The 22,012-nt window shown below is 45.9% G+C and overlaps 1 protein-coding gene across 1 annotated transcript; it reads right to left on the bottom strand.

Annotated features, from left to right (window-relative positions):
• Positions 1–282: 282 nt before the first annotated feature.
• Positions 283–20,572, bottom strand: GJA3 (gap junction protein alpha 3). Its single transcript, XM_046663754.1, has 2 exons — positions 20,395–20,572; positions 283–5,415 (listed from the first exon to the last, which is right to left on the bottom strand). The coding sequence occupies exon 2, from the start codon at positions 5,396–5,398 to the stop codon at positions 4,052–4,054; it is 1,347 nt and encodes a 448-aa protein (XP_046519710.1). The 5' UTR covers positions 5,399–5,415; positions 20,395–20,572; the 3' UTR covers positions 283–4,051.
• Between the last annotated feature and the right edge of the window lie 1,440 nt (positions 20,573–22,012).

The raw sequence follows: 22,012 nt of genomic DNA, 5'->3' as shown, positions 1-22,012 counted from the left end.
TTTAGAGTTTGGCAGTATCGTGGATGAAGGAGGACTCAGGACAAGCAAGTGAACACTGACAATGTGATCTCTTCAGGAGAACATGTAGCCAGATGTGGCTATGCTAGAAGGCGCGCTGGAAGACACTTTTAAGTTGGTAAGTACCTGTGAAAAGACCCAACAGCCACTGCAGAAATCTCGCAAGCTTCTCTTCCAGGAAAGAAGTTTTTGCTTATTATATCTAAAACAATGAAAACTCTTCTTTTGAAAACCTGCTCAAGGATTCTATCAATAAAAATAACCAACTACAGAACTAGTGATTTAAATTTAAGGCCACTTTTTATTACTTATCTTATAAAATACTTATTTTCAGTTATAATTTAGTCTAGGAAAGATAGTGTTATAGCACAAAAACAAAGTTTTAGCCAGAGTTTTGTAAAGATTATGATCAAAGTTAACACTGACATACCAAACATCTTCAAATATAGTGCTAGAAACACTGCACTGCCTTTAGTGTTATTTAAATTCCTACTGACCGTAAAAAGTCTCGTTATGACCCAAATCCTTTGGGCAATAAAAAATCTTAGAGTGAGTAAACCTAAGCTTTGCAGTGTAATATAAAAGTAGGAAGAGAAATACATTTTTTGACTTTAATGTCTACATGTCGTATTTAAAAGTTATTTAGAATGTCCTGAACTCCCGGGGTGGGGGGGGGGGGGGGGGGGGGGGGTGTTGGCAGGAATCTACTGACCTTTGTCAAAAACATTTACCTTTTGAAAGCTTGCAATACTCTATAAGAATTTATTTTGGTGGAGATCCATAAATGAATGTTACAAATATCAGAAGAAAAAGTTTAAAAGAAAAATTTCAGAAAAAAGAACTTTATTCAGTAAAGAATTAAGGAAAGTGTTAACAGGAAAAAAAAAAAAAAAAAGCCTAAACTGAAAAGAGACCTAAATCTCATTAGGTTGATTTTCTAAAAGGATGTCTAAATTGTCTGCATAGTTCTTCTCTAGGCCTTTTTGTATAAGAAACCTCTGATCTAGCCGCCTACCTAAAGATCAAAGAAAGCCAGGACACATCACAAATATTCTACCTTGCTCTTTTCCCCTTTCTCTTTTTTCTTTTTAAACTTAAAGTATCATTTTTGTCAATTTCTTGGGGAAAAAAAGAATCACAGCAAAATAAAGTTTAAAAAGTAGAAAGTGAGGGATTCTATAAGAAATGTTTTAGAGCTTTTTAAAATGGATTTGGGCACTGGGTGTGCACGATGCTGACGTTTTATAACTATTTATGGATCGTGCAGTGTTGGCTGGGTGACTAGGCTTCTAGAACCATGGATGGAAGAAAATAATTGTCTAGTATACTGCAGATTAAAAAATAAGGTGTGTAAAAATAATAGGCATAGCATTAGAGTTTCAAAATAAGCTTAGAGATTTGAAAAAATTTTCTATTAAATTGAGAGAGAAATAGTTTCAGTGGAATTTCCAAAAAATTAACAGGCTAGAAAAAATATATCTGGAATCTTGTCCACAGGAAGAGGCAATTTCTATTTTTATTGCACATTTCAACGCTTAAAATGATTGGTTAAATAGAGAGCAACCTTCCACACTGCCCACATGCCCGTGAGGGGGCAGGGCGCCGGCCTTCAGGGCCGTGAGTACCTCAAATTGCAACGTAATGTGAGACATGCTTTCAGGTTTTACAGGAGTTGAACTCAGAGCACCAACCTGAAAAAAAACTATAGGCGCTGTTGTATGGAAAATGTTACTTCTTTATAAATTAATGGTTTTCAAGTAGGGGGATCTAATTTTACACTTGTACCCAGGCACTAAATGGGCCAACAGACTATGGTCAATTGCATAATACTGGCATCTTCATGAACATATGGTGAATAAAATCCAATTTTAAAATGTAAAAACTAAATATAATTATAGTTCTCACTCTCATCTCAAACCCCACTCAAAATTAAATCATGAGTAAACAAGAAGCTTATTACCGTTATTAACATTTATCATGATAGAACCTAAAGAACTAAGGATTCACACCCACTCAGTGAGTTGTATGTACCTTTGCTGTCTGACAGCGGCACCTGCATTTTCTAAAAGGACCAAAGCTTTTCTATCAGAATGCTTTTCACATCAGGACTTTCTAGTGGCCCTTCTCACCCAGGAGAACAAACCCTGCTGCCCGAAGACAAAGGCATCCACTGTATGTGATGAATTAACTTCTCTCCTGTGCATTCAGAGTGGCATAGTTAGGCACTAGCCTAGGGAGAATCAAGAAAATCGTCACTCCAATAATTTTCCATAGGGCTCAATTCTCCCTCTGTCAATCTGTTTGAGAAAGGCTGCAAAGACATGTTTGGGACGTTAGCATGCTTCACCTCGAGGAGATCGTCCAGTCCGTTCTCCATCGAGCATAAGGCACTGATGAATCAGCTGCACACGTTACTGCGAGCATGGGAAGTCGAGGTCTTTTTAACAGATTGTTTGTGGGTCACTCTTTACAATATAAAATACAAAGTATGCTGTGGAGTGTGGCCCCAAATAAATAATCAAATTCATAAAAAGAAATGAATCCAATTGGAAAGTGCACAGTGTTATGCTGAATAAAGGCTGACGCTATTCAGTAGACGTTGGAGGTGAAAAGTGTGACAATGGCAGGCTCAGCATTACCACTGCTCATGGCCTATAAACAAAAAGTGATGGAGACACAGCAGAGTGTGCCACACAGGAAATGCTGCCGTCTTCCAGCCACACCCACGCACATACATCCCCCACAGCGATCCGTGCCGAGACAGACGGGGCGGCGTCTGACACCAGCACAGACACTCACGGGAGGAAAATCCAGACACTTTCATTTACACTCGAGAGAGAGCAAACAGCTGCCTACAAAGAATGGTTTGGGAGCTTGAGGAGTTCTGTTTGTACTGTTAAAAAAAAATGTAGGCCATTGACTCATCAGTATAAATAATTTTTCTGGCAACACTAGTTACCTTTTTACCTCCCATTCAAAACTTCACAACGTCAAGTATTTGAAGTGCACTTAAATTTTTTCCCTGCTCTTATTTTATATAATGCATTCTCACAGTAATTAGCTGATGCATGAGCTTGAAGAATTTCTTTGAAAAGAAAGTTGAAATCTTTACTACTATGTAATGGGACAAATTAGCCCTCTCTTTGTCAGTATGCATTTTAACAGTACTGTTTTTCTTTCATTTTTCCTGAAAGATAGAAAGTGGTCAAAAATAGGAATACCTGTACAATTCAGATCAAAGCACAAACTATCATTTAAAAACAAATACCTGAGGCATACCTGCCATACTTTTATTTCAATTTCCTCAGCTATTTAAAAATTATCTCGTGTTGCTGCATTTCCACCTGCTTCCTTCCCAGCAACCCCTGTGCCCTTGCCCGCTGAATCTCTGCCTCCGGAGGGTAGCTGCGCATTGTCACTTGTCATGAAGCCTGCGGTCTGATATCCTGGGCTTCGCGTGCCATTTCAGAAACTCAAACGACACTAGATAGACTTGCTCTAAATCTTTTTTTAGTGCATTTTGGCAAATATCCCAAATGAAATTCAACTCAAAGTAAAAAGTATCAAACAGAGAGATAGGGCTGAGTGCGCCCCCGTTTTCGGGGCCGCCCGGAGCTCTGCAGGGCTTGGGAATAGAAACCTAACTGCCCCGAGATGCAGCGACTGCTCTCCCACACGCAACAGCGACCACAGAGGCAGCAGCAGTCAAGGCCCATAGCAGCACCTGCCAAGGCAACCCAGGTTTCTGGGCTCTTGGGTTGCTGTGAATATCTTTAAAAGCCAACAGCACCTGCACCCTGCTTTGCCCCACCGCCCCCTCTCAGAAAGCACTGATATTCTCCCCACTCTACTCCACAGTGTTAGGAACAGCAAGCACTGACACACAGAAACCTTCTCTCTTCGCCCGGCCTCCTCCCTCCCTCCGACTCCAGCTCGCTCACTTCCAGGCTCTCTCCACCTGCTGATGTGAACCACACCTTGGTTTTGGTTGCTAGAAAAAAGGTTATTATAAAGCTGTCTGGAGAGACCACCACTAGATGGCCAAGTCATCTGGCCTGGCCCGACTGCCGCTGGATTTACTGGCCTTGCTTGACCGTCCAGGATCTGTAGGGGGCAAAGGAGGTGCGTGCATCTCCACCGCGGTGGTCACTGCCCACTCCTCCTCGTCAGGAGTCACTTCCAATTTACTCTCTCCCAAGGGGCTGCCATTGCCATTCGCCAACAGGGCAGGCGCTTTGCTTCCTGCTCCACCCAACTGAGGGAGCTGCTGGGGGCTGCCTGGAGGGGTCAGAGATGCAGAAGTGGACGCCGGCAGGGAGGCCTTCCTCACAGACCTCTGCTTCTCGGCCTCCTGGTTGGCCCAGTTCTGCTCTGTCATTAGCAGGTGGTGGTTGCCATTGCAGAAATTGGCAGGGTGGCCATTCCTGTGTGCCTCAGACAGGGCTACCATTTTGAAGTCTGCTGGTGGTGGAGGGGCGCCGGGATAGCCCGTGGCCATCGCCTGTCCCAGGGAAGAGGCAGAGTGAGCGTAGTAAGGCGGAAATCCAATGGTAACGGTGGCAGGGGCAGAGTTGGAGGGGACGTGGAGTGGGGTCACACCCTCCGGCTTTGTGGCCCCCATCCCGGTTCCAGGGGTGTCTGGGCTATAGTGGTTGGTCATTCCCTGTTTAAACTTCTTCCAGCCCAGGTGGTAGATCTCCAGCATGTTGAGTAAGAGTGACAAGCAGGCGACTGCCAGCATGAAGATGATGAATATGGTCTTCTCCGTGGGCCTGGAGATAAAGCAGTCCACCGTGTTGGGGCAAGGCCACCGGTCACAGCGGTAGAGTGGCTTCAGCTGAAAGCCATACAGAAAGTACTGTCCGGCGATGAAGCCCACTTCAAACAGCGTCTTAAAGATGATGTTGAAGACATAGGTCCGAAGCAGGGCCCCAGCGATTCTGACCTTGCCCCGGTCATCCCGCACCGGGGGCGTATCCTGGCTGTCGCTGCTCAGCCCACACGGCCCAGCTGGCTCGTGGTGCAGGTTGTCTCCCTTCAGTGGCTCTTCCTCCCTCTCCTTCTTCTTCTCTTCCATGCGCACAAGGTGCAGCACGTGCCCCAGGTAGATGAGGGTGGGTGTGGACACGAAGATGATCTGCAGCACCCAGAAGCGGATGTGGGAGATGGGAAAGGCTCTGTCGTAGCAGACGTTCTCGCAGCCTGGCTGCTGTGTGTTACAGGTGAAGTCTGACTGTTCGTCTCCCCACACCTCCTCCGCCGCGGCTCCCAGCACCAGGATTCTGAAGATGAACAGCACTGTCAGCCAAACCTTGCCGATGACCGTGGAGTGCTCTTGCGCATTCTCTAACAGTTTCCCCAGAAAGCTCCAGTCGCCCATTGCTTCGGATTGCTAACCTGTAAGGGAACATTGCTTGTTAATGGCAGGCTACAACAGGGAGGCTGTTGAGTCCAACCCACTGGGGCAGGCCACTGTCACCGCCAGGCGCAGGAATACCATTTCATGGGGCAGCTGCACTCCCACTTCCAAACGAGGGAGGCGCTGAAGAACTGTCACAGGAATGTGTGTGTGCGTGCACGCACATGGATGTGGGTGTCTGTACATATCTCCCCAGTATTCCGCCACGCGGGATTAAGCAACCGTCTACAGCACCAGTAGAGTACAGAGCTTCCGTACGCCATGCAGGTGCTGGGATAAATGAGATAACCACAGTTACTCAGCTCTCACTTCAGAGGTGAGAAAACTAGAGCCACAAAGAGAAGTGAGGAGCCTCAGGGCAACGTAACTCTCCGCTGGCCTCCAAGCTGCCTGTCCTGCCCTCTCGAGGGCCAGTCTCTGCGGGAACGCTGGGCCGATTCTAATCTCCACCTTTCTGTCCCTGTGGGATTAGAGCAACTTCCTCCCAAGCTGCCGTCATTCCCATGCCACCGTCATAACTTCTGCCATGTTAACCTACTACCTCTTCTATTATTTGCTTTCTTTTTCACTTTGCAAGTGTTGCATAAATGGTTAACTTGCTGCATGTCCCCAGGCAGGAGCTTGTGTCTCCATTTGTGAGGGGACGATGGTCACATGCAGTGAACTGCTTCTCAGATGGGGGAGGTAAGACCTGGGGGCCCTCTCTGCGAAGGTGGCAGTGCACCTCAGACGCAAGGCACCACGATTAGAGGGCGTCCTTCATGTCGCGGTGGCTCAGACAGGCCAGATACTTCAACCTGGAACCAAAAGATGCTCTGCTGGTCTCACTGCCATTCTGTGCTTTGAGGAAAGTGGTCCAAGCGGTAAGTATGTATACAATTCTCCAGTGGAACTAAAGAAAACTCTTCTTATTTTGAATTTTAAAATGTTTAAAACTATTAATTTTTATGACTTGGTTCGAAGGCAAATAAACAAAACAAAACTTTACTCACTATGATCTAAAGAAATAGACAAACGTTAACCCTCTCTTAGAATAAACTTTCAACTCTTTATTTTGGTCATTTGAGATCTTCAGGGAAATTTTAATATTTACGTACCTTTGGCAGAAACTTAATTATGGAACATGAAACAACCCACTCTCCCGCGAAAGATGTCAGATGTCAGGGAACCAATCCAGGTCACATTCTCCAAGATATCAATTCTGACTCTTATGTGGATCCACACAGCCATCCCTCTGGGCTCAGACGGGCACTTGCCCCCAGCCCAGACTGTCACGAGGCCCCTAACTGATGTCTCTGCCCTTCACCCTACCCACTCCCTCTACTCTGCTGGGGATCTGACTCTGCGGCACAGGACAAAAGCCACACACAGTATGTGCCACCCATCAGCCTGGTCCAGCACTCCTGGCAGACCAAACTGCTGGGGTCCCTGAAATGCTACTTTTATGCTTTTGCGCATGCTGTTTCTTCAGCTTAAAACTCAGCCCCATCCAGGGACTGCTGGCCTGTCGCTTACCTCCACTCTCCCTTCAAGGGTGGCCAAGTCAGGCAAACACGGGTGCCCTGCGTTCTCTCTTCTTCCTTGCTGTGGCCCTGGTTTAACGGCTGTTTCTTTCCATTATGGTCTAAGAGGTTTCTCTCCGTCCTCCCACACCCCCACGTGCTAAGCTTCAGATGGCACCCCTCTTCTTGCTGTCCTGGGACAAGTGCAGTCCCCTGGGTCTCTATAGAAAACCACTTTGAACCACCTTGACCGCTTGTGGACTTTCTCTTTAATTCTAGTTCTGAGGTTGGGGCTTGCCGGGACAGCCCTTCCTTCTTGACGTCTGTAGGCAGAACAGCTGGGCAATGTGCATTTCTGGAGGTCTCCAAGGAAAGATCAGTATGGGGACTTTAAGAATTCTTCCTGTCACATTCCCAGAAGCTCAGGCAGTTCTGCCTTGTCGTGTGTAATGTGTTTGCTAAAAAGCAGTCAGTGCAATGTGCTGAGACCTGGGAGGCTCTGCACACAAGGCTGGTGGCACATAGCACCATGAGGAAGGCGACATTTCTGCCTGTCACAGAGACTGCAGAGTGTTGCTGGCCTTTCCCTGTGGGTCCAGGGAGGCAAAATGTTCTGCAATGTTGGGGGTGTTCCCTAGAGTGCAGAACTGTCTCCCCAAATGTGCACTGTGCACATGATGAGAAACACGGAGCTAGACAAGTATTCATGCATTTAGTAAAGCAGGTGGAGGAGGGTAGGGCAGCTGACCGTGGCATCTTCTTTGCAGGCTCTGCCTCTCCGGGGTCCTTTAAGTCCAGGTGCTGTAGAACACTTTCAAATATGTGCCCTTAAAATTGTACCATGACCGCTGAGTGCAACCTACAGAATCATAACGGGTCCCCGCCTGCACACTTCGCTGGTACTCTGGCAGTTGCCAAGGCTCAGTAAGTCCTAAAGATGGGATGACTGAGTGTGTCCTAAATGGGAGTGCCCATCTCTCAGGCACTGGGTGGTAGCGCACACTGGTAAGATTTTTCTGGAAAGGAGTCTAGCAATATGTATGAAGACAGGTAAAAGTAATGAGACCTTTGACCTATAATTCTACTTCTAGGACATCATACTAAGGGAATAATCAGAGATTCTGATAAATTGATTACATGGATGTTTACTGTAATATTACTTATAAGAAAGAATAACTGGCAACAGAAGCGTCCACTAAAGGATGGATGTTAAATAAATGATAGTGGCTGGCTGTCCATGGCTGACACCATGTTTTGGCCAACCCAGCCCTACTCCAAGTCCTCCTTTCCCTTGTCGGCCTCTAAAAAGACGGAGGGGAAATTCTTGCTCTCTCATTGCCCTTTGTGGCCGGAGGTGTCTTTAAAAGGCAGTTCTCTCTGATGAGGTGTAAGGAGTCTGTTGGGGAACTTCTGGGAAAGCTTTTCATTCCCAAATAAAAGGGTAGATGCTACTTGTACTGTCCCTTCCTCCTTCTTTCCATATTAAGCACAGATGTGATGCCTGGAGCTGGGCAGCCACCTTGCAAGAAGGTGTCAATAACCACGAGGGAATGGTCCAGAAAGTCACAAGGCACCTGCTGTGACAATGCGGACCTGCTGAATCCACACCAGCAGCCTCCTCCAGACTTACAAGAGGGGAAAAACCCTACCTGCTCAAGTGAGGTTTTCTGTGGCCTGCAGACAAAAGAATTCCTAATTGATATGTTATCTTAAATTCTTTATATAGCATAAAGGCATAAATGAAAAGCTGTGGTTCATTCATATCTACTAAGATATAAGGTATTCATTAAATATAATTTTTATGAACATTAATGACATGAAGAAATATTCATGCTGTAATGATAAATGACAAAAGCCTAATACAAAACTGTAATCTGATACCAGCTGTTTTACACACACTCATATATACAAACAGAAAAAGGAAGAGCAAGAATGATATTGAAATGTTAACCGTCATGTTTCTAAGAACTGGGTGATTTTCTTTTCTTTCCATATTTCTTTGCATTTCCCATAACTACTAATCACATTTATCATCATAAAAATTAATGACCATGACTTTCATTTTGCAAAGTTCCAGTTTTTGGAGAAGTATGCTGATTCCTTTTTCATTGTTCTTTCATTATGGTTTCTACTCCATAGATCTCTTGAATCGTGTCCCTAAGACACATATAATATGTGCCGCATTGTTAGCTCTATGTTAGTAATGATCCTGGGATCACTGAGGGGCACCACAGCCCTGACAACGGTCATCACGGTGACCTGGAGCTTACATTCTCCTGCCGTGGCCAGGCTGCTGTAGCCCGCTGCTCGCTGCTGAGCCTTGCTACTACACTTGATGGTTTTGGTTTTGTTTTGTTTTGGAAAATGCATGAATGAATGAGTAAAAAAATTAACCAGAGGACTAAATATCTATTGAAAGACTGGCAATATGGGTCAAAGTCAGATCACTGATCTAAAATGGTAGCAGCAGGGTCGTCTATCATGTGGATGTGGGACACTGATTATCCCCATGAGATGGCATTTGTCTTTTATTTTTATCTCAATGAAAAATTTGATTCTGACACCATTGCAGAACTAACAAGATCTTATGTTTCAAAGTTTATGTGGCTGCTTTCATGTTCTTCTGACAGTTCTACCTTTCTTTCCAAAGTTACATGGTTTCCCCCTTGGCTTTCAGGATATGTTGGTTTCCCTTTAGATCAATCAATGGTTATTTACTCAGTGACAATCTTGTGCTCAACTCTGGGCCACAGGTTCTATGGGATACAGTAGAAGGAAAAACATGCCCTCTATCTTGAAATCTATTTGTGGAGATGGGAAAATTCAGGAAAAATGGAGAGCTATACAGGCACAGAGGGGGTTCATAGAAAAAGGATATTAATATTAAAACATGTAGCCAGGGAAGGCTCGCCTGGGAGGGGTGGAATGCGAGCAGGCGTTAGGAGGCTTGGCTTTGGAGAAGAGGAAGGGAGAAGGGAGTGCATTTCAAGAACAGAATAACATTCCCACGGTGGTGGGAATATGTGTGACCTGGTGTGATTGACACGGGGTGCCGGGTTAGGAAGCAGTGAATTTGGGTGTTTATGCACAGGGATCTGGACCGTGGCCACACTTTGCACATAGAAGACCTTCAGTAAACACTGGTGGTGCACGTGAGCGGAAGGAAAGAGAGCGCATGAAGCCACTTTGAGAGGGGAGAGATATGCTGAAAGTGCGGTTCAAGAAAGAAGGGGCCTAAGGGCTGGCCCCGTGGCTGAGTGGTTAAGTTCGCGCGCTCCGCTGCAGGCGGCCCAGTGTTTCGTTGGTTCGAATCCTGGGCAAGGACATGGCACTGCTCATCAAACCACGCTGAGGCAGCGTCCCACATGCCACAACTAGAAGAACCCACAATGAAGAATATACAACTATGTACCGGGGGGCTTTGGGGAGAAAAAGGAAAAAAATAAAATCTTAAAAAAAAAAAAAAAAAAAAGAAAGAAGGGGCCTCTACCAGCCGGCCGGGACTAAGGGAGAGTGTGGTCATCTCTGAGTGAGTGTTGAAGGCCCCGGCTGGAGGACAGGAGGGCGAATGGGAAAAAGGAAGGACAAAAAGGAGATACATTCTGAAGACAAAATAAAGCAGAACACAGTGTCTGACGAGAGTCAGAGGATGAAGGAGAGAGGTATGAATTAAAGACAGGTCTTACATTTCTAACCCTGGTGAGTGGGAAGGTTATGGGGCCATTTAAAGAGAAAGACACTGGGAGAGGGGTGTTAATTTGAGACTGGAAGAAAAGATGAAGACTTCGGTTTTCTGACTGGATTAAAAGTAGTGGTGGCAGACAGAGGGACAATGTCCAGGAGGAAGCTGGAGACACGGAAGTAGAAGTGGTTGGCATAGGGTCTGCAGGGTAACTCCGCCTCTCCCGGGTGAAGACGGGATGACAGCACAAAAAGCAGAGGCTTTACAGACAGGCTTCATGGAAAATCTAGTGAGAGAGATGAAGAGCGATACAGGAAATGACTCATTGCCCTTGGTGTGTGTGTAAAGATGGCAGACGTGTGATTGTGCTTCAACAAAGGATCACATGATCTGACAAAGCGAGTAAGGGCTCAAGACCGAGCAAAGGCGGAGACCAGAGACCCCGAGACAGTGTGGAGGGCAGGGACCTCCCTCAGTAGGCGCCCAATGAGCTCTGCCAGAGACGTCCAAATCTTTGGGTTTTATTAGATTCTTGGAATTTGTGCTCAGAAAACTTGTTTAATCCTTTCATATTTTATTTTTATCATTATTTTTCCCTTAGTCTTCCGGCAAAGTTCTCTTAGAAAATTCTAACCTTAGGGGGAAAAGTGGTCAGGTAGCTCCTGCATGCTCCTACAGACCAGACACCATGGGGCAGCTGATGCAAGGAAAACTGCGAGGGGCTTGGAGGGTGAAGGATGCCCGAGGACCAGGAGAGCCTGACTCACCTGCTGGGAATGCTATTCACATGGCAGAAGGCACACTCCCTGAGAGCGGTCAACAAAACTGAGAAGTAGGGCAACACAGAAGTGAGGAAGCCAGTGGAGGACTCTGAAGAAAAAGGTGACTAACAGTGTCAACAGTCTTCAGAGCGTTCAAGAAGCATGGAAATAAAGAAGAGGCCCTTTGATCTCACAATAAAGAGGCCACTGATGATGAGCGGTCTAGGGGCAGAATAGGGACAAAAACAGAAGCCTGGGCGAGGGTTAAAGAGGCAGGGCAGGGAGTGAGTGGAGGCATGGTACAGTGAGCACGTGCCCAAGAAATCTAGAACTCGAAGGAAGGAGAGACACAAGATGGGTCAAAGTAGGGCAAAGGGCCCAAAGGAGGTGTTTTCAAGACACCTGCAGGTGTTTGATATCAGAGAGGATGGAGTCACAAGGATGAGGAGGATGGAGCAGGGTGCTCAGCAGCCAGGATGGGGTGAAAGGATGGGAGGGAGGGAAAGGGCGTAGGCGTAAGACAAAAGGTTCTCCCAAGTGTTGCCGAGACTCTTCTCAGCGAGGCCAAAAAGCAGGTCGTCTTCTCAGGCACGGGCAGGACTCGAGCCCTTGAGAAGAAAAGAGTGTGATAACGACAGAATAGAGAGGATGAGAAAAGGTCGGGTTCCACCTGTGTCCTCTCCACAGCCAGACAGCGCCTCTGTGTACACGATGTGGCCAAAGAAGAGGGCTGAGTGAGGCCCGCCATGTGTGAGGCCCTCTGCGCTGCCCGAACGGGGAACCGCAGCCCGGGCAATGCGCACTCCAGCGGGGAAAGACACTAGATGAGAGATGGCAGATGCCCTAAGGGCCAGGAGAAACAGAAAGCTGGGGAGGAGCAGAGAGGGAAGCGCAGGGGTTAGAGAGGATGGGTGCTCACTGAGAGGGGACAGCTGAGAAGAGCTGAGTCTCAGCCATGACGGAGGAGCAGTCCAGGCAGTGCAGGCTCCCAGGACGGGGCAGACCTGGGTGGCCCGGGATGGCAAGGGTGGTGTGGTCGGAGCAAAGCCAGACAGGAGGAGACAGGCAGACGAGCAGATCAGAGAGGTAAGTGGGGAGATGAAGAGATCACAGCAGGCAGTGACGAAAACCTTCATTTTTACTCCAAGTGAGATGGGAAAGTACCGGAGGGTTTTGAACAGAAGAGTAACATAATCTGACTTACGTCTTCACAGGACCACTCTGGCTGCTGTGTTCACAACAGGCTCAGGGGCAAGGGTGAAGCCAGGGGTCCAGGAGGAGGCTGTGCTGTCATCCAGAAAGCAACGGTGGGAGCAGCAGAAGCGGTGAGAAATGGCCACGTCTGCACAGATTCTGAAGGCGGGACCAGCCCGATGTGCCCCGGGCAGAGTGTTGGGGTAGGGCAGAGAGGAGCTGAGGAGGACACCAAGGTCTCTGCCCTGAAATGGAGGAAGGGAACTGCCATTTACCAGGGTGGGGAGACCCAAGGAGGTGCAGGTTTGGGGAAGGGCATGAAAATCATGAGTTCATTTAGAAAATGTCAAGTTTGAAATGTCTACTAGACACACAAGCGTCGAGGCTGGAGATAAACATTTGGAAGTTATCATCAAACCCAGAGACTGGATCGGGCTCAGCTGAGAGCAGGAGAGAAGGAGCAGGGGCTGAGACCAAGCGCAGGGGCGCTCTCGGCATCTGGAGGGCCAGTTAGGGAGGGACTTGCAAAAGAGCTGCTCATTAGGAAAGGCGAGCTTTAGATAGGACTGGAATAGAGGAAGAGCAAAAATGTGTCACTTTGTGTTATACTTGATTCTCTTTTGTAAAAATATATTGACACTAAAAACATGGTTACTTGTTTTATAAATTACGGGTAATACAACACAGCATATAGCTAGGCAAATAATTCTGTTTTCACTGTGACTGCCTGCAACATTGCTGAGCAGGATTTTGAGGGTCACAGGCAGGCTTAGCCAGAAAGAGCTCTATGTTCAATTAGTCACGTCTGCTCCGGTTTGCTGTGGGGCAAACACTATTTTTTACTATCCCTGACTTGGCACAAATCTACAAGGACACAGTAGGCTGAACTAGTCACAGATACAGTACAATGAAAAGGCGGCTTATCGAGTTATCTGTTTAGCCAGTGGAAAGACTGTTTTCCATTAGCTTCTTTCATCCCTTATCTGCCTATTTCAAGCATTCACACTTAAGACAGTAAATTCCAGATGCCACCAGGCCTAGCCCATGGTGTTATGTACTTATCACACTTTTTTCATAATTCTGGTCTGACTCTTTAAGGGGGAAATGAAATTCAAACTAAATTTGTCAAAATAACAAAAGACTTTCTTCTTTTACTCTTCTTCTTTGACCCCAACATTTAGCTATGTCTGAGCTATTAAGACTAAAGGGCAAGATGAAGCCAGGCCTTCACAAGCTGGTCCAGTGTCACTTATAATTCAGTGCCACATAGGCAAGCATAAAAGAGGAGAAAACTGAACCTTCGCACTTCCAGACTGAGTAACACGTGACATTTGCTTCTTATCTCCCGAAAAAAACCACTGGAGGTCACTCATGCTGATCACCACAACCAGCAAGCCCCCAACAGCAACAGTTCTACACACACAAGACAGCTGGCAGCACAAGGCCCCCACTTTGTTCTTCAAATTTGTCTTGAGAAGTTTTGAACTTTTATTTCTTCCATATGAAATTTATGTACAGCTTATCAAGTTCCACAAAAATCTGAGACACCATTTTGACTGGAATTGCAATAAGTTTACAGACGAATCAAATTTACTCCTTTACAGTCCAGTTTCCCCATCATCGAGCATCTTCTATGCCCTCCAACACTGCTTTCGATCAGTGTCCCTAAAGGGCATACACTCCTTTTGTTAGATTTATTCTTACAGTTGTTCTAATTACTTGTTCTACATAGCTTTTCAATTATAATTTCTGATTGGTTGTCATTAGTACTTAGGAACGTTATTTTTATATATTGATCTTATATCTAGCAACCTGTTAGAAAGCTCTGGCTAGTTCTAATAGTCAGGACGTTCCTTTGGATTTTCTGTGTAAGACACACAATCATATCACCTGCTATTAAGGGCAGATTTGTCTCTTTCTCTCCTAATGCGAATTCCCGTTATTTCTTTTTCTTGTCTTCTTGTACCGGCCAGGCTTCTAGCACACTGGGGAGACGGTCGCTCCTTCCTTGCCCGTGTCTCCAACGTGAACGTTTCTCAAGTTTTATCATTGAGTCTCATGTTAAACTTCTATCAGGCTAAGGAAGTTTCCATCTGGTCCTTGTTTGCTAAGAGTCTGTCTGTGTTTGTTTTCCAAATCATAAATGAGTATTGGATTTAGTGGAACAATATTTTTCCTGCATCTATTGTGATTTTTAGATGGTGAAGTATCCTATTTGTCATGATTTTATTTTTAATATACTGTTAAATTTAAAGTGCTACTACTTTATTTTGGATTATTTATTTGTTCATACCTAAGATTGGTCTCAACTTTTTTTGTACTATCATTTGATTTTGGTGCGAAAGTTATCTTAGCCTGAAAAATAAAAATTCTCTAAATAAACGTGTATGAGAATCTCCTATAGAAACGTTTGGGACTAATGTCTTTTTTTGAGGGGGTTGGGAGGAAGACTAGATTACAAATTCAGCTTCATTCACTGTTCCCAACATAGGTAGGGGTGCTATATCTTAAGCCAATTTTGGTCATTTATATCTTTTAGAAAAGTTTCCATTTTATCTAAGTTTCAAATTTACTGGCATAAAATAATTCATGGTGTTTTCTTACGATTTTTAAACTCTATGGTATTTGTAGTTATATTCCTTTATTTGGTTCCAAATATTGCTTATTTGAGGCTTTTAAAATATTAGTCTTGCTAGAGGTTTTTATTTTATTAAAGAACTAACTTTGATATGCTTGAAAAAGAATAAAAGTTTATTTTGTTATTTTTTCCAGTCTCTTATCATGTATACTATATTCGTAGTATATAGACTAAATCTACAAAAAAATCCCCATGGATCTTTTAAATAGATATGTAGATTTTAGTACTTGCTAGTATTATTATAAAATACACACACACAATTTAAGGGTATGCTTTAACTTAGAGTACAATTACCTATTATAGTATAGTTCTGGGGGCTTCCTTATTTTAAATAGAAAAATGTATGAGTTTTATTACTTAACTTTTCAATAACCTAAGGTTCTGGCAGGAAACATCACTTTCATACAGAACCAACTGATTTAGTGAAATTACAAAACATTAATTTTCCAACTTTATTACTAATTCTAAAGCACTGCTGGGATTATATATATGTGAGTATATATATATACTTTTTAATATACATACATATATATATTTATATGTATATTTATATATATATATATATATTTTTTTTTTTTTTGGAGGAAGATTAGCCCTGAGCTAACATCTGCTGCCAATCCTCTTCTTTTTGCTGAGGAAGACTGGCCCTGAGCTAACATCTGTGCCCATCTTCCCCCATTTCATTCGTGGGATGCCGCCACAGCATGGCTTGATAAGTAGTGCCTAGGTCCACACCCCTCTGATCCTGTGAACCCCAGGCTGCCAAAGCAGAACATGCAAACTTGACCGCTATGCCACCACGACACCACTGGGCCGGTCCTGGGATTATATATTTTTATTGTCAGAGAATAAATCTCCAGAAACATGCAATTGTTTTATAATTATATTTTTAATCTATTTATTTTATTAAATAAGAACATACTCGGGGCCGGCTCCTTGGCCGAGTGGTTAAGTTCACGCGCTCCGCTGCGGCGGCCCAGGGTTCGCATCCTGGGTGCGGACGTGGCGCCGCTCGTCAGGCCATGTTGAGGCAGCGTCCCACATCCCACAACTAGAAGGACCTGCAACTAAGATATACAACTGTGTATGGCGGGGTGGGGGGTGGTTTGGGGAGATAAAGCAGGGGAAAAAAAAAAAGATTGGCAACAGTTGTTAGCCCAGGTGCCAATCTTTAAAGAAAAAAAAAAGAACATACTGAAAACACTTATAACAGTGTCTGCCATCCATGTATTATTATTATCTTCATATTTTTTCTTTCATGTGGGAATTTTAATCATTTATGAATACCCAAAAAGTCATATGCTCCTAAGTGTTTATTTGGCTAAGGTACATATGATCAAGACTTTTCATCTTTAGTCAAAAGGAAGCACTCCTCAGTTTTCCTTCTGTTTTTGACCTTAAAAGCTTAGTGAGAGCTAATTTTAAGTTGGAAGCAATTTAAACAACTGTATTACTTTCAAAACAAGTGTCTTCAATGTTTTATACTCAAGAATGTCAAGATTAAAAATATACTTAACTTTTTATCCACAGTATTTCTTCTTGAAGCACTTGAATAAAATAAATATTGCCTCCAGAAATCAGGATTAAACCACCATTTCCACAATTAGAGTTCTAACATGAAGCTAGAACATTAACAGCGGCATAGCTTTGGCTCAATTTACAGAAAACACAGCCAGTCTGGAGTGTAAGGAGAAACAGGAGTCCTCGGGCCTGCTCAGGCCACACTAGGAACCCTCAGACGCCCCGCCCTCCTCCAATCATTAAATGGCATTACAAGCTTTTTAAATGATTTCTGTGAAAGACCTGAGAATATCATCAGAATTTTTCACTTATTCAAACATTTGATTTAGACATTTTAGTGATGTGTTAATTTTAACGTACTTCAACATTAGTTCTCAAGGTTTTAATAACTGAATAACGAAAAAAAAGTCACTATCCTTAAAGTGAAACTGACTTTCCAGTAGCCGCCTTCTGAAGGGTGGCCTGGGGCCAGCGCAAGCAACACTAAAGAAAGTTAGCGGCGCTGCGGCGGACCAGCGCTCCGCCAGCGCTTGTCACGGCTTCGGGACGAGGCAGCCGGAACCGGACACCGAGCACTGACTTCATACATGCAGGATGGTCAGCCGAGAGGTAATTTCCTCATGAAAGTCCAAATTACATCATCCTCCAGGAGTCTTACTCATTATCCATGGAAGAAATATAGAATCATAGCATTTCAGAGGCAGAAGAATCTTAGGTGAGGTCTAGTTTACTCTCTTCGTTTTCCAGATCAGGAAATGGAGGCCCAGAGAGGGTACTGTGATTGCCCGAGGTCACAAAGCGGAGACTCCTAACTGTCGACGCCTGTCCAGCGTGCCCTCCCTTCCCCGTGACTTCACAGGGCTGTGCATCAAACAGACTGTTCAGACCACAGGAGCTGCCTCTTGAGTTCTCTCAACCACACCCTGAAACGTAGGTGTAGAAACATGAGTGGGAGCACATTTTGAACTTCTGCTCTTTTCTTCTGGTCCAGAGAGTCCAAAATTGTTAAATATTATTAATATGCTAACAGCAGTCCAGGATACTTCTTCAAATAAACTGGCATTATCATTTTAGAGCAATTTCAGATATTACCTTTACTCTTGCTTGGCCAACAAAACCTCACCACCTTAGAATTATAGTATTTTATTATTCCATTTATATTACTGACACAAATTACATCTGTCAAAATCTTTTCTATTTTTTGCAGAAATAATGATTTCTTTAGTATAAATATAATTTCACTTTTCTTGTTCAAATCTACTTCTATTAGTATATAACCAGAAATCTCTTCCATGTTTAGAATAAAAGATTCCTTTTAAAGCTAATAGGAAATGGGAGTTTCATGAATAAATGAGCAATAATTAATAGAGATAATCAGGTGGTCTAAACAAAAAAAACTAAGTGGTTTTTATCTTTAGTATCACTAGTTTGTTGACAGTAAATTTAAAGCAAACCACTAATTCTTCAAATGAAAGAAAACGTAAAAGTTCAGAAATTGCTCACATCGACCATTAACTACTACGTCATACTTTTGAAGGTGCAGAGGTTTTAAAAAGCAAGCAGTGCAGTACTAACCCAATTTCCCACCACTGTAAGAATGAAAATTAAGATTAAACATTATCACTATTCTATTGCCTTTAAGCATTATATTGAAATCGCAAAAGTATAATGTTTTCACAGACACTAGTATGCTGTTTATGGCCACAAGTACTGAATTTTTTTCCCCTCTTCAATTCAGTAAACATTTATTGAATACCTCTGATGCGTGCGGCACTGTGCCATGCACTGAGGATACCAAAATAATTAAGGTATGGTCCTTACGCTCAGGAGGTCCCTTCTGGGGGAGAGGCAGACTTGTAAGAAACTGATCAGGATATAGCATTAGCAGTGTTCCGTAGTACTGGTAATGGTCGTGGCGCGGTGGAGGGGGAGGCAGAAGGAGATGGTATGTTAATCAAGACAGCAGCTGAGTTTGGCTGAGTTTCTTAATACAGACAGGTCCTGGGAACCATGTTTTCTGTACAGGGTAAAACGTTTCTCAGAGGTCTTTCTCCTGTCTATAACGTTCTGATAATATTTTGGTATGTTACAAAATGTAATGTGTTTATTAACGTGTTTATTAATGTATTTATGCAATGCTGAAGTAAAGTTCTAAAAATACGTATGATATTGATTCAATACTGATAAAATCCTAAAAATATGTCCTATTTATTCTGTGTTAGGTGCATATTCAAGTAATGGTAATATCTGAAAGACCAGTTATAGCTCAAATTCTTTACATGCGCGAGGCTTTATACAATGGCTGTGATAAATACATATAATTAATTTTAAGTTTCAAGTGTATAATGTAAAAATTAGTTAAGAAAATGAACACAACTGAAAACGTAATATTCAAGGAAATTGTGTCAAAATTCTTTTTCTTATTGGCAAACAACGAAATTTTGTTCCATGCCATTATTCTCAGACAGCCTGAAGCCAGTGGACACTCCTGGTTAACATCCACGGCATGTGCAAGGTTACTGCAGTGAAGTTTCTGTGGATTACTCTCCTGGAACGGTGCAGCGCTCCTATTAGAAGCTTATCTCAACAGCAACCAAACTGCTGAACCAGGGGAACACAGGCCAAATTAGCCGACGAACTGTGAACACAACGACCTTGGCAAATAAATCCCCCTTTTCCTCTTTAATCTTTTAATGTTTGTTTTCCAATACATTTCACAGCACATGGATGGACCGCCAGTGAAGTGATGCACATATCATAAGTCACCATTTTGAATTCTTGGGTAATAAAAACCAATGCATAATTCACGTCTTGGCTGCTTGTATATAACCATTTTTAAATGGCATATTTTGGAGATATCTTGAGAAAACAAAAACCAGAGAACTCCACTTGTCTCTACTGTCCCAGTCACAAATATTCATGAACTGAGAGCTCTGCACACTAGGATGAATTCTGTTCACTAGAGCGTAGAGCAGACAGCAAAGCACATACACCCCGCGTCCTGCAGTTCACTGTCAGAGCAGCCCCTCCAAGAAGGTGCTGGGGAAGGCAGATAAACGTTTTCCACTCTTCTGTACATTCTTTTAAATTAAACACACCATAACAAGGATATAGGTCAAGGAATTAGGTCGTGGCACTTTATAGCTAAACTCTTTCCTTAAAAAGAAAAAACTTTAAAACATTTTCTTAAAAGAATGTAGGCCAGCCAACTTCGTTCCTCAACGACACCCACACGACTCCGGACGGCGCGGCGACGCTAAGCGCCAGCAGACCGCCGCGCTCCATTCCTTGCGGCCGCGACATCTGCGGAGAGGATTCAAGTATTGAAATCGTCCCTAAGATCCCTAGTTCCAGAGCAACTCTGCTTCCCCCCACTCAAAGGGGAAGACGTTCTCAACCCCGCCGTCAGCCATCCATCAAGGAAAGCCACGACCCAGCTGAGAACTGGCGCTCTGCAGAGATGTCCGGGAGCAAAGGAACGTCAGCTATTCCAAAAGTTCCTCGGAAAGTTTCCTGAGCCCCGCTCTCCACCCTGCTGCTCCCCACAACTTCCCAGCCTCCCGGAGGATCGCCACGAGGCTGGGAGCCGCAGACGCCCAGCCCGCCCGCCCCCCGGCCGGCGAGCCCCGGGCCTCCAGGGCGCCCGGCTGCGCGCTTACCCCGCTCTGCCGCGGCGGCCACCCGCGCGCGCTCCCTCCGGAGCAGGGCTCCCGGCCGCTGGGAAAAGCAGAATTTCTTTCGCACGTGCGGCGCCACTTAACGCGCGCGCCCCGCGCCAGGGTCCGAGCTCCCCGCCCCTGCGGCCCTGGTCGGGGCCCCCAGGCCGCAGCCCCGGCAGCAGCGCCACGCCCCGCCGCCTGCACCTCGACCCCGGGCGCGCGGGGCGGCGCCAGGGCACAGCGCAGCCCCCGCCCCGCGGGCCGCATCCCGCACCCCTGCTGCACACGCCCGCCTGGTACCCGCACGCCCGGCCCTCGTTCCACCTCTTGCACAGCCACCCTGCACCTGCGCCCGCACAGGCATCCGCATTCCACGTCCCGCACCGCCACCCGGCACCCGCACCTCGGCCCCTCGCCCTGCAACGCTACGGCATCCCCACCCGCACCTGCATCCCGCGCCTCCCCCGCGGGACCCCGCTCGGGATGTGGAGCCGGGGGCACGGCTCCCGCGCCCTCGCGGCCGGGGACACGCGGGGAGCGGAGGGCGCACGAGGGACAGAGGGGGAGCGGAGGGCGCACGAGCCCGTCCTGCCCGCCGGGGCGCCTGTCCTCGCGGGGCCCGGCCGCCGGTCCGCGGCGCTTCTGAGCTGGGGGCGCGCGGCCGTCGGGGCGCCTCGGCCCGGCCCGCGTCCCGCCGCCTGGGGACGCGGTTCCAGACGGCCGAGGCGGGGCGGGGCCACTGAGCAGGGCTCCCCGCTCGACCTGGCCGACTTGGCCGCCGCGGCCGTGTGGTCGGGCCCGCGCCCGGGGAGGCTGGAGCGCGCCAGGCGGGGAGCCGCGAGGAGGCTATAAATAGCGGCCGGGGCCCTGGTTCTCGTCAAACACACTTAATTTAGCCGGCAGGCATAGGGATTCTTAGTTTTTTAAAAGAACTTATTCCGATGCGCTTGAGGTTTGGCCCGGCCGGAGGTGGCAGGGAGGATGTCCCCGCAGGTCACTCATTCCCACTCGTCCCAGTGATGAGATGCTAGGGCGCGGCCTAACCTGCTTGCCCGGACCGGGATGAAGGTTTTACCGTCTTCTTTTCTCCTCAGGGTTACTATTACCCACACTTGACAGGAAAGCCTACAGCAAAAGGACAGGAGCAAGGAGTCCCAGCCCTTCTCAACCTCCTTCAGGCGGACTGTGTCCCCTCCCCGCTCCCCGGATTTGCTTTTTTTGTATCCCCAGGGTGTGGCACAGCGCCTGGCCTGCTGGGGTATTTAATAAATATTAGTCGACTGAATTTCGTTGACCATTCCTTTTTTTTTAAATTTTTTTAGGCTAGCCCTGAGCTAACTACTGCCAGTTCTCCTCTTTTTGCTGAGGAAGCCTGGCCCTGAGCTAACATCCGTGCCCATCTTCCTCTACTTTATATGTGGGACACCTACCACAGCATGGTGTGCCAAGAGGTGCCATGTCCACACCCGGGATGCGGGCCAGCGAACCCCGGCCGCTGAGAAGCGGAATGTTGACGAATTTAACCGCCGCGCAACCGGGCCAGCCCCCGGTGACCATTCTAAAAGCAGAAAATGATCTCAGAATTCCCTTTAGGGGTGATGAATTTGTTGCAGGAACA

Source organism: Equus quagga, chromosome 6 (assembly GCF_021613505.1).
Source record: "Equus quagga isolate Etosha38 chromosome 6, UCLA_HA_Equagga_1.0, whole genome shotgun sequence".
NCBI classification, from domain to species: Eukaryota; Metazoa; Chordata; class Mammalia; order Perissodactyla; family Equidae; genus Equus; species Equus quagga.
Note: the sequence above shows the minus strand (reverse complement) of the source record. Positions and strands in the feature narration are given on the sequence as shown.

Bases quoted from the DNA above. Each gene is read 5' to 3' on its own strand.
- GJA3 (XM_046663754.1), bottom strand. From the start codon at position 5,398: ATGGGCGACTGGAGCTTTCTGGGGAAACTGTTAGAGAATGCGCAAGAG.